This window comes from Ascaphus truei, chromosome 1 (genome assembly GCF_040206685.1).
Source record: "Ascaphus truei isolate aAscTru1 chromosome 1, aAscTru1.hap1, whole genome shotgun sequence".
NCBI classification, from domain to species: domain Eukaryota; kingdom Metazoa; phylum Chordata; class Amphibia; order Anura; family Ascaphidae; genus Ascaphus; species Ascaphus truei.
In genome coordinates, this window is record NC_134483.1 from 94585054 (window position 1) to 94598161 (window position 13108).

At 41.1% G+C, this 13108-nt stretch overlaps 1 protein-coding gene across 3 annotated transcripts in view; it reads left to right on the top strand.

Annotated features, from left to right (window-relative positions):
* RAD17 (RAD17 checkpoint clamp loader component) overlaps positions 1-3442 on the top strand; it is a 33543-nt gene extending 30101 nt beyond the window's left edge. For all 3 annotated transcript variants that reach the window (XM_075592186.1, XM_075592178.1, XM_075592195.1), the window contains 2 exons: positions 2165-2222; positions 2726-3442. In XM_075592186.1, the coding sequence (XP_075448301.1) occupies positions 2165-2222; positions 2726-2996 (329 nt within the window). In that variant the 3' untranslated portion in view covers positions 2997-3442. The remainder of the gene's footprint in view (positions 1-2164; positions 2223-2725) is intronic.
* The last annotated feature ends 9666 nt before the right edge of the window (positions 3443-13108 follow it).

Here is a 13108-nt window from a genome sequence, read left to right on the forward strand (position 1 = left end):
TCAACAGTGTATTTATTTATATTTTCAAGCCAGTCATTTACTTTCATGGTGAGTATCTTAAAAATATAATTCCGAGTATTATTATGGATGAATGATTTCTAAGGATTGAGGATCCACTCTTGAATTATGTGATACTAGAGTGACATGCAGTGAGCACCAATTTTTGTTATAGAATTTTCAACTGGACTTTCCTCTTCAGCTACTTTTAATGTATATATTTATAGCTTGCTGTTTCTCTCACCCGACTTCCTTGATGTTCACACTCCACACTTTTGTCAACAGGATCATTTGACTCCACAGCAGCGAATCTCAGTTCCCACTAACATTAGTCATTGTGTAACTTTGAAGTATGGCTTGAAACTACAAAGTTGCCAAAACTGTTACTATGCAAAATATTAAACTAGCACTGCTGAATAATTTACATGAATGAGTTATTTTACTTGGAGTCGAACGCCTGCGTACCTTAAGTAGGAGCGATGCTTCAAAGGTTTCATTGAATTTTAGCTTACACTGTATTTCAGAAAAGGGGAAGGGAAACACAAAATGGATGTGCACCCTAAAAGAATTCACTTATATGCACACCAAACTAATGTAAAAATTAACTTTTAATAAATACCTTAAAACATATATTACCAAAGTAATGTGTAATGTGGATTAAAAATATATTAAATCAGAAATATCTGGCATCCATGTCTTTGATTATTGAGTCGTGCTGTCCCAGATGTCCACTTAATATTAGTGGGATACAAAAGACAGGGGATGCTAGGAGTCAGGGTGTTACCCCCTCTGGAGCAACGATGAGACCCAGTAGTGAGAATATATAGTTGTTCACAGGTAGAGCTTCCTTGCTAGATGGACCAGCACTGCGCACTGCAATAAGGGCTTTGGTGTGTTAAAGTGCAGGTGCCTGGGTAGTAAAGCTAGCACATACAGTGTAATGATGATACAGACACTGCAACATACATCCACCAGACACAGCAGTGCTGGGGTGAATAGCACAGAGATAACTGTGAAAGCACCTCACATAGAGTGCAAGGAAAGCAGGCACACAAACTGTGGAAATAAATAAATAAACGACTATCTGCTAGGGTCTGCAAAGTTAGAACCAGGAGACTACAGACACTACATTAAAACAGCTCCAAGTAGGCGACTGACAACATTGCACGTCCAACGCGCGTTTCCCTCCAGCAAAGGAGCTTCTTCAGGGACACTGAATGTGCTAGCTTTACTACCCAGGCACCTGCACTTTAACACACCAAAGCCCTTATTGCAGTGCGCAGTGCTGGTCCATCTAGCAAGGAAGCTCTACCTGTGAACAACTATATATTCTCACTACTGGGTCTCATCGTTGCTCCAGAGGGGGTAACACCCTGACTCCTAGCATCCCCTGTCTTTTGTATCCCACTAATATTAAGTGGACATCTGGGACAGCACGACTCAATAATCAAAGACATGGATGCCAGATATTTCTGATTTAATATATTTTTAATCCACATTACACATTACTTTGGTAATATATGTTTTAAGGTATTTATTAAAAGTTAATTTTTACATTAGTTTGGTGTGCATATAAGTGAATTCTTTTAGGGTGCACATCCATTTTGTGTTTCCCTACCCCTTTTCTGATTCACTTTTCAGTTCACAGTTTGCACCCATCTTTTTGATTACCTCACTTACATATTTGACTACATTATTCAATTGGTATGGTCCTGTGATCACTCCCTATCCCTCTGTTGTTTCTACACTGTATTTCAACAGGTTGACTATTACAAAAATGTACAGTACTTTCCTCTATCTGGGTCCTCACCAGTGGTGAATAGAGAAAGCCCATTGTCTTTTACTATATAACATGAAGTTGGTATTTTCATATTGATGGCATAAACTTACAATGATGTTGTGTAAACACAGAAGATTTACTGATTTGCTCATTTCACTTTAGAAATTAAACAAGAGTTATGTGCACTACTTAATTATAAATGATGTAGTACTACTCCTTAGCAGTAAACAATCGTTTGTATTTTACGCATGATATTCATCTACTCTACAGAAGAAAATCCACTGATAAATGTGTGCAATTCTCTGGGGATATTTTAGTTTGTAAAACACATGAAAAGCAAACACATACCAGTTTAGTGAAACTTTTGTCATGCCATTATTTTTTCAGCACAAATTGCATTTATCCAGGATGTTGGTCGACTACCATTGAAAAGGCATTTTGGAAGGTAAAGTTGTTCATATTTTTTTTAATTTTCTGTTACAAGTAGCTGAAAATATGCCTGTGCAACTCTAGGGAACAGCTGTTACGTTGCAGTTTAAGACCTCAATCTGTATGTTTTTAAGGGATCGGAGAAGATGGAGATCAGTGAATGTATATGATGCTTCCAACAGTCTATTTAGAACATCACTTGTCTAGTGCAGCGCTCGAAATATCCCTGTGTTAGTGCAACAGCTGCCAATCAATGCCCTACTTCCCAAAGTTGCTTCCCACAATGCATTGTATGCAGTCTTTTTTTAAATGCGTTGTTCTTCCCCTTCCAAGCAACAAACATTTTTCACTCATACGAGTGAATAAGTGCATTTTTGAGTCCTGATGACAGACTTTAATGTGTGAAGGGTACATAGAAGTTAAAACTGAAAAGCATTTTAAATAACAAGATGACGTGAGACAAGTGGTTACAGGGGAAAGACTCGGATGAAATGATAGTTGTAGTCTTTTCACTTGCAGGCTGAAGCTCGAAGCCCTCACTGATAAGGACCCTGGAGTCCCAGATCCAGAGAGTGGTGAGGAAGAAGACCCTGCTGAAGTACGGACTGGAAAAGAAGGGGACAAGGTGGAAAAAACCAAAACAAACGAGGGAAATGGAACAGAAGCATCCACACCGTCTTCCAGTCAAGGAGGGGAAAGCGAGTGGCCAGCCAGCCAACCCCAGCCAGCTGCAGCCCAAGCAATTATGGAGGATGAAGAGCTAAAGATAGAAGAATATGACAGTGACTAAGATCTATCAGCATTAGTTTTACAGACATTGTCTGACTTGGCTTAAATGTTCTACTGCAGAATGTCTTATTTGGTGCAATTAATATATGCCATCACCACCCTACCAGCACTGAAAGCAAGTCTGTTGATGAAACCTGCATAGAAACCTCAAGCTATAAACGTAATAGGTCACGGATACTAGAACTGTTTGGGGTCATTTAAAAATTGCAGCTTTACGACGGCAGCACCTTTTCAGGCCCAGTTTGCAAGGACGTAAAATGGGACAATTTACTCCTGTTTTTTTTTTTCTGCAGAAGTGTACATTTACAGCACACTGTGTCTGTGATGCACCACTGCAACTGTATTTAAATGATGAATGCAAGCTTGGACAAATACAATGTGAATTTAGTTTATACAAAGTTGATAACTGAACTATTTAACTATGTAAATAAAAAAATATTGACTTATTTTTCTTTTCCCATGTTAGTATTCTTTTTCAGATTGATCTTGATGATCTTTCTGTATATGTACAAAAGTAGAGTTTTGTGTACTACATATACCAATTTTATTGTCATTAGTATCAAATTGTCCATTTTGTTGCTTAAGGATAATGTTGCAAACCTCATGTAGGGTATGCATGTTTGGGACTTAAGTCACAATAGCTTTAATTTGTTGGAATCCTTTTAAATCCTCATGCGTTGTCAGAGCTAGGCATATGCAGGGAATTATATGAATGACCGCTCTTAAACAGGATTTTTTTAATACTCCCCTATGTACATGCTTCTCCTAGATCAGTTCACCGGTGATTGCTAACCTCCTACCCCCCCTTTCCTCACCCCACCCCCAAAAGTTTGGGTGGGTAATACATAAAAGCAAAAATTAAAAAGGGGGTTGTTCCTGTTCTCATACAAATTGTTTGGTAGAGATGAGTATAAAGATGATTACTAAATTAGCTTATAATGTGAATCAACTTCTCTCCTAACCATTTACACCTTCATCTTAACCTAAATAAATATCTGGATTTACAACCTTTTGCAGACTGAGCCCACCTATTCTATGCGGAACAAGGCAGTACTGTCTTAATCCTTCCCCCCAAATTGCAGTAACAACTTTATACTAAATGTTGTAAAAGCCAACATGTTTTAGTGGCTGACCAAAGTAGTATTTTGCAAACAGCAGTACATACATAGCCACTATTCACTTCAATGTTCTCCGGCAGATGCTTGTTCTCGGTACAGGTGTAGTAAGCGGTTTGGAGACGCACCTGTTGTACTTTCTATGTTGAAGATGAGGAAAGGACCGCACTGACAGGCTGGTCAGGGTTGCTTTGCAAGGAAAAAACGCCCCATTATGAGCGCGCGCGTGTTTGTTTGGAGTAAGTGCATACAGAGAATTTCTAGTAGCTGCAGGGCAAGGTAGCCTGTATAATGTCAAATAGTTTTTTTTCTTTCTTCTTAGACAATATCAAACTTAAAGCGGTTAACCTGCAGAACATCATGCTGCTATAATGTTGATTTGTTATGTCAGTCCCTGTAAGAAGGAGGGGCAGACATACACACAAGGAGACCGTTTTGGGGAAATTAAAACATGGCTATATTGAGCCTGTCCCTTTAAACAATGCAAAGGGTACAAAAACAAAGTAAACAAACAGCCTATCCCTGTGTAAGGGCTAACTCGCTTCCCAGTCCCTCTCTACAAGACTGGGAGGGAAAGCCCCCTTCCAGCCTATCACCCCAAAGTCTCACAAGATATCTCAATGCAGGTGGCTTTTCATGTCGGTCTCCATGGTCTGGATAGTTGTCTGCTTGATGGTCCAGCCTCTGGCAGGATTCTTTGTCTCCTTCGTCCAGGCTATAAGCAAAGATCACATGATCAGTAACGTGTATCTCTATATACACACAGGAGAAGGGGTCTGGTCCCCTCGTGTCTTGCTGTCAATGCACAGGCCTCCTGTGTGCTCAAGACTCCCTGGGTGCAGTTTCAGCAGGAGTTTTAAACCTGTCTGATTACCAGGTGGAGACTGGTTAATTTTCTCGCTGCAATTAACCAACTCCCTGCTGGTTTCTGAGTTGAGGCTTTGTATTGCAGCCTTATTGAGACAGTGTTGCTCCCTGTTACTGTCCTGTTTGCTCTTTACCCCACATTAAACATAAACAGGTGTGTCCTATACCAAACTGTATATTCTTATTTATGTTTGAAAAGGGTTAGGTTCATAAAAAGTAGGGTTTGGAATTTTACGAGATCCCAAATATTGTTTCCCAGTTCTGTTAGTGGTAGAAACTATATTTGTTTAGAAATGTTCAGTCATACTGTACTTGGAATTAATTTATATTACAGCATAGCAAATTTCACAGGTAAACGTCACAGTGGTAATAGTGTACCTTAACAGGGATAAAAATATGCCGTGTTTACTGATTTAATTGGTGTAAACACATTTGATAGAAACAAATAGAATTAAGGTGAGCACCCTAATTACACAAATCAATGTATTAAAGTGTTTAATGGAAATATATGAACAAGTGATTGCTTTGTGGGTGCAGTGTTGTGAGTAGGTGATGAATCAGTCCTTCATTGATTAGCCCAGTACTCCATTGGGAGGAGCAGGTCGGACATTATCTGATTTACATGACCCCTGCATTGATATAGGTTCCAGTGGCACACATTCAACTCCCTTGTCACTGAATTGGCCGACCCCTTGTCCTGCGCTGTGGCTCAGATACACTTGTCCATAATTCTAGTTAGTGGTGGCACTTAATACGGCAATCTGACTTATTACTTGTGGTCATTGAGTGCAATTGACCAAACATTAATAGCGCTCTGCCACCATAATACATTTCTTTATTTCCCAGCACTTATTGGTGCAGTGAAGGAGCATTTAGAGACACCCTGTCATCAAGTATTGATTGATCGTATAAGCATATGACATGGTGTCTCACTCAACCAATATTCTCTTATTTGCTTGAAAATATACCCACTTAGTCATTTTAAGTTTAGTAATAGATGTTTTAATAAGTTTGCTATTAAACGTTATATTTTAGTTTATTGCGGTGTGCAGTCAAGTGAATTTCTTTTGAAGGACCTATCTACAGCCCTTCGTTTTTCTTTCCACATTTGATGAAGCATTTTTTTGCCATCCAATCCTTACCTGGTCAGTGAGTGATCACTGCCTGAAAATACAAGCAGTGTTGTGCAGTCGGTGCAATACAAGGATCCAAGTGACTTTTATAATAAAAAGTTGTGGTACTGTGACTAATTTAACAAATATTTTACATTTACAGTACTTTGTGGACTAGCTCTTTGTACTGTATTTTAGAAAGCTATATCTTTGCTATGAAAGGGGGTAGTGTTTTTGCACATAAAAGAAAGTATAACTGAGTGTAGCAGTACTTTGGGTTTGAAAATAGGAGTTGTACGCTTTATCCCTTAGTGTCATCATACTGCTCGTGCAATCTGTCTCTTAGGCTTTGGTCCCGCTGTGTCCGGCGGCCGCGGGCCACCAGCCCCTTTCCTCCAGTCTGGAGGTCCCCGCTGGCTCCTTCCGACGTGGCTGACTGCGTGCTGTGACACGTCAGCCGGCCGATGCTGCGAGCATCTGGTGATTTGCAGCTCTGACACGTCACGTGGTGCGGCAGTCAGCCAATGAGGGGAGGCGGCTTGGGAGGGGAGCAGGGAAGGAGCTGCGGGGGAAAAGTGTGTGTGTGTGTATATGTGGTGTGTTGTGTGTGGGGGGACACACAGACGAACGGACCCTCCGCTCAACCCACGCCCCCCTCTCCAGCTCCCGCTCTCTACAGACTGTAGGTAGCGGTCAATTGCCTCTCAGCGCGCTGCCTGCATGCAGTGTGGGCGCGTTGACTGAGGCAGCGGGGCCTTTGCCTTAAGAGGTAATCTCAAGCAGATATAAAGTGTACTGTAGGTGAGAGGGTAGCACAGCTGCTGATCACTGTGTTCGGAAGATCTCAGCTCGGTGTTACAATTGTATTTGGTATGTTTAAAAATGTGCTTATAACACAACGGTATCACAAGATATATCTTTTAGCTTTATTTTACACAGTATGTATGACTTTATTTGTATAGTAGCATCCATATACATGGCCCCTGCCCAAAAGAGCTTACAAACTAAATGTTAATCAAGGGAAACTTTTATAGAGACAGGAGGAGGATGTTATGGTTGGTGCATATGCAGCAAGGGGCGAGTCCTTTTGGAGCTGCTCAAATGCTTCAATAAATAGGTGCGTTTAAAGATGGGCCTTAAAGTGGCGGCAGAAAGTGCTTGTCTGATATTTAGGGAGAGGGCATTCCAGAGGTGTGTGGGGGCAGTAATGTGATGGTGAGGGGGTAACCAGGCTCACTAATAAAGGTTAAGCCTATTTGGTTACCTCTGATCCATGTACTGGGGTTCTAGAGTGTCAGTTCTTGAGCCTAACTGTTGTAAATGTATAACCTGTACTTTTGCTACAAAGATTTTTTTGTGTGTGTTTTTTTCCCTTTTCAGAGATGCCAGCAAGCAGGGATTTCTAGGGTATGAGTTTCAAGAGGGGTTTTGCGGAGAAAGTTTTGTCAGAATGTGTCTAGGTAGTCGGGGTCCAGAGTTGCTGTACCTGAGAATCATGCTTAATTCACGGATACATAAAGGCACATTGTCCTGGCAATATCTCCCCTTGAAAACGCTTGCGCAACTCACCGCTAGGGTTCCCTGCTTCAGCACAGCCCAGAAAGGTAAATGGGGCATACGGATGCAAAGTGTCCCTGTAACTATGAGGGGTTCCTAGGTTAAGGGGATACCCAGTTAATGCCCAGGTCACTCAGAATCAGTATAGAGGTTCTGGGGTGCTCCAAACCATATATAAGGTTGTGAGGGGATTTTTAAAGTCCAGTCCTAAAGTCTATTTTATAGTGTGTGGGGAATATAGGCTAATAGAAAATAAAGTGCAGCTTCTTATTCTATTCCCCATACCTAGAGACTTAGGACATTTAACAGTATTTTTATTGACATTGGTTTAATATAGCATGTACTGTTGTGCATGGTATTATGAGCTGGGACTTTCAGAACCAATGTTCTGAGTGAGCTACTGGGCTACCAACTTAGTGCCAGTGAGTCTACTCAGACATCGGACATGAAAGCCAGAGGATACCAGAGGTGTGAACAACATTTGGGCAGGAGGGCTAGGCTCAAGTACCCACATCCTGGGATGAATGGAAGTCCTCTGGACTACCATTTGCCCCACCAGACTTGGAGGAGCCTAACCCCAGCGGGTGGCTTCTGAATAGCATGTGGCTAAGGTGGCAAACTTGCGCATGCCCGTGGCTGATTCAGAATCCCCGCTTGCCCGGCTTCAGAAGACTGGCATCACTCTTACTAGCTGGTAAGAAAGTTCCCACACTGTGATTAGTTGTAATATTTTGTGAATGGACTCCAAAATACTATAAGAATACTATAAGAATCCTCTCAGCCAATCACCCGGTGAGATTCTAAGCACCAGAAGTCAAGCGGGAAATTAAAAATGATCAAAAGATGCTCTTGTGGAAATAGCAAGAGACCAGCTTCAAAAATTTCAAGGCGAAATATTTTCTAAGTAGCTTTTTGGGACCAAGTTTTCAAAAACGAGCGTAGCGGGCACGGCTGGGTTTTCAAGACGATTTTAGTTGCAGGACATTTCGGGCTAAGTCCTGGTCAACTAAAGACTCTTGTTTAACGGGTAATTTAGCTAGGAAAGTCTAGTGTTTTTTCCTCCAGTTCCCAAGTAAGTGTGTCTCTTCTTATGTAGTTTGTGTTCCATTGTGTGTATGCCTTTTCCTGCAAATAAATTTACAATTTATTTCACTTTACCTGTTTTGCTCAATGTATGATTCCTAGTAAAAAGGTGTAAATGCCTGGTCTCCCGTAACAAATAAGTGAGAGGTTTTAGGCACGAGAGGGCTTTAGATACAAATGGGGTTGACTGAAGATATCCTTCAGCAGAATGCAAGATTTGAGTAGGTGTATAGTGAGAAATTAGGGGCTGAGATGTAAGGAGGGGCAGAGGAGTGTATTATTGCCTAGAAAGAATGATTTAATAGAAAGCCAGGAGCAGATTTCAGCAAGGGAGAACCTGAGACAGATTTAGGAGAGTGTAAAATGATTCTAGGGGAGACAGGTGATAGGCAGGAAGGCAGGTCAGAAGGTTACAATAGTCGAGAAAGGAGAGAAAGAGGGCAGTAGAGTTATAGCAGTAGAGCGACAGAGGAAAGGGCATATATTTGCAAAGATATGGAGGAAAAATTGACAGCTTTTAGCAACATTGTGTATGTGAGAGGAGAATGTGACATCTAGGTGCCAACAGTAATTGAGAAGGGGGCAGTAGGTCCAGGCTTAGTGATGAAGAAGGAGGAGTTCCGTCTTCGGCATGGTAATTTTGAGTCGACAGAGGACTGTCCAAAGACTTTGGTCTCGACAGCAGGTATAAAATCAGAGGTTGAAAAGTAAATGTCTGTGTCAGCTTAGAGGTGAGATTTGAGCCTAAAATATGCGATAAGGTCACCTACAGTGAGTGTGTAGAGAGAAAAGAGAAGAGGTTCCAGGATAGGCCCCTGGGGTACCCCCACAGAGAGATCAACAACGGAGGAGGAAGTTGTTGGCAAACAAGATATAAAGTATGGTGGGAAAGGCTAGAAGAAATCCAGGCTAGTGCTTTGCTATGGATATGAAGAGTATGGAGAATGGGAAGTCGGTACGCAGTACCGAACGCTACAAAGAGGTTGAGTAATATAAGCAGGGTGTAATGACCCTGGTCTTTGGCAGCATGAAGGTCATTCGTTATTTTGGTTTGTGCTGTTTTGGTGGAGTGAGAAAATGGAGCAGGTGAGCGAATACAAGGCATTCAAGGAGTGTAGAGGCAAAAGGCAGGAGGGAGACAGAGTGCTAGTTAGAGAGACAGGTAGGGTCAAGTTTGCTATTTTTGAGTATAGGTATAACTATTGTATGCTTGTAGCAGGTGAGAAAGGGACCAGAGTTGAGGGAGGAGTTGAAAACATGCCTGAGTATAGTGATTAAAATGGAAGCAAAAGGTTTGAGGCGATGGGAGGGGTCAAGAGGGAAAGTGGTAGATGGAGAAGAACAGTTCAGCGGTGACACGTCCTCTGTGACAGAGGAAAAAGAGTTGAGGAAGGCAGGAGGATAGTTAGCAAGATAGAATATGAGAAGGATACAGAGTCTTGCATGAAATCCACCTTAGTCTTGAAATAGTCCGCAAAATCCTGAGGTAAAACAGAGGAAGAAAAAACAACTAAATTGATGGTGGCCTGAGTAGAAAGTTAAAAACAGGGAAGAGGTGAAGTGAGTTAGACTTGTGGATGTTGATTAGTGAAGAAAAGTAGCTTTGTTTATCCTGGTAGAGGGCAGAGTTAAAACCAGATAAGATACATTTTATAATGTAGGAAATCAGCTGGGGTATGACATTTCCTCCAGGGGCGTTCAGAAGAGCGATTGCAGGAGCAGAACGTGCATAACAGTTTAGCCAAGGGATTAGAAAGGCGAGTGCTTCAGAGAACTGGGGGGGGGGGGGGGGGGTGAGTGTGAGTGTGTGTATATATATATATATATAAATATATATATATATAATATAGCACCAACAGCTGTACTCAGCGCTTTACAAGAGAGACAATATGGTACATGGAATGTATTTCAAGAGGCAGAGTTCAGTGCAAGGTTTACATGGTTCAATGACAAGGTTGTTGGGGTCAGTAGAGAGAGAAGAAAGAGTGGAGCACAAGGTAGAGTCTATGCATAAATGAGGAGTAGATGGAGGTGAAGAAAAGGAGAATTGAGAGAGAATAAATGAGATAAGGTGATGGTCAGAGAAAGGAAAGGGGAAATATTGAAATTAGGTAGAGCAGTTTTAGTAAAAACCAGATTGCAACAGTGGCCATCCTTGTGGCTGCTAGCAGCAGTCCATTAATGAAGACCGAAAGAGGGAAGCTCCCAAAGAGAGGGTTCATCAATATGGCAGTGGAAGTCCCCAAGGAGAAGGGGAGTCCGAGGAGAGAAGGGAGAGCCAGGATTTAAAGTCAGAGCAAGACAGGAGGGGGATGAGTAGAGGTAGGTGGGCGATAGATAACCGCCACCTACAGAGGGAGAGGAGAGAAACGGGTAGGGTCAAGCAGGGTTATACTGAAAACCTGCACCGTTAGTGGTCCTTAATGACTGGAGTTGAGAACCTTTCCTGAGAGTATTCCAGAACGGTGCCTTTGATATGGTTTGGGATCTAGGGATAAACACAAAGGGATTTTTAAAACTTGGACAAATAGTACCACATTTATTAGGGGAAAAAACAGCTTTCACTTGGATTGTTTTTCTTTAATAAAGGAATGTGCTATTTTATGCATAACTTTTTCTCTGTTTTTTTTTTTCTGTTTCATTGTTACTCCCTCAGGTTCCAGGATTAGGCTTGAGGATAAGACATAACATTCTTTCTTTTTTTTAAAATCTTTTTTTTAATTGGGTTTACAAGCATTAAACAACAACATTACAATACAGAAAAATCAATTAGATACACGAAAAACATACTTTTACACAAAACATTTTTTAGTATTGCTCATCATACTTATAATTTCAAAATTCAACACATTAACACAAATAATAATAAAAAGAAAAACAGATAATAGCTTTGATGTTAATCTTTGAATGTTATCACCATACAGGCTCCTAACAGAATCTGGTATAAGATTCCCCATTGACTATCTCCCCCGTCAGCCCAGTACTATCATATTTCCTCAAGGGCGAAATTATCTGTGACCCATCACAATCAGTCTGAGGAGACCCCAAGAGATATGCTCAAATGTCTGTGTGACTGAATCCCAATCTTGTTGTGACATAATATCAATAAACTTTTCCCATTGGGGGTTGGGGGGGGGAAATAAATCTCGGTTCTTAAGTCTTTATTCGTCTCCGCTTCTAATTTGTCCATCATCATCATCAATTTATTCAGATAATAGTTTAAAAGATCTAAAGTGGGGGTTCCGGCTTTATCCATTTCACCATCACTAGTTCCCTTTCTGCAAGCAAGACAATTCTGCTAGCCTTGGCACATTGTTCCTTAGGCTACGGCTCCGCTGTCTGCACTACACGCGCGGTAAAAAAAAAATTGTGCAAGTATATGAAAGCCCAAATAGTTTTCTCAATATTCTCTAAGTAGCCCATGTATCCTTAATTAGTGAGTTTCCTTTGGCTTCCATTGGTATTTCTCTCCATTTTACATGTAAAATCCCTGGGAGACGCTCTGAGGACACCAACTGCTCCTCTAATTCTAGGAATGAGTAATAGCTGTTTCCAGTTATCCAATCTTCTACATGTCTTGCTACACAGACCAGATTATATTTTCTAATATTAGGCAAATTAAGCCCCCCCCCACTCTTTCTTCAGACAATTTATTAATAGCGGTTCTATTACCCCTTTCCTCCAGATAAACCTAGAAATTGCTTTATTTAGAAGTTTAACATCGGAGTGTTTCAATGATATTGGTAACATCTGTAGAGGGTAGATCAATCTTACTAAACCAATTTTAACCATCTGACATCTGCCGGACAGATTAAGGGGTCAATTTTTCCACCCCTCTTCTGTGATTATTTTAGGGATAATTGCCCCAAAATTATTTTTGTAAGTCATTACATTATGATAAAAATATATATATACAGTATTATGTCATTTAAAATGGGAAAAGGCGCTATACTTAGCTTAAAATTGCTCGGTAGTCATTTACACTTTGATAGAAGTCTTGGCTGTGGATTCCACTCTGTTCAGGTGTTTGCTGATTCTTAATGAAAGGTAGAAGGGTATGTAACGGGTATTCCCCCTACCCCAAGCACATATATAGTGTGTGTGAGGGGGAACCTATGTGTTACCAGGTGTGGTGCGTATACCTGTAGGTTCACAAGAGGCCTGAGCCTCCGCTTGTTGGGAACCTGGGGTGAGTCCTTCGGATTGATCTGGTTTGCAGCGCCTCCACCTGTGTAGGGTTCTAGGAATGTAGAAGGTTGCCTACACAGGACCCACATACACAATAAGTACATACACTGAGATGTATATAACCAGTTTACATATATATGCAGGGTAATCATACACGTAACACACTTATCAGTAACCACTACTGCGTACTT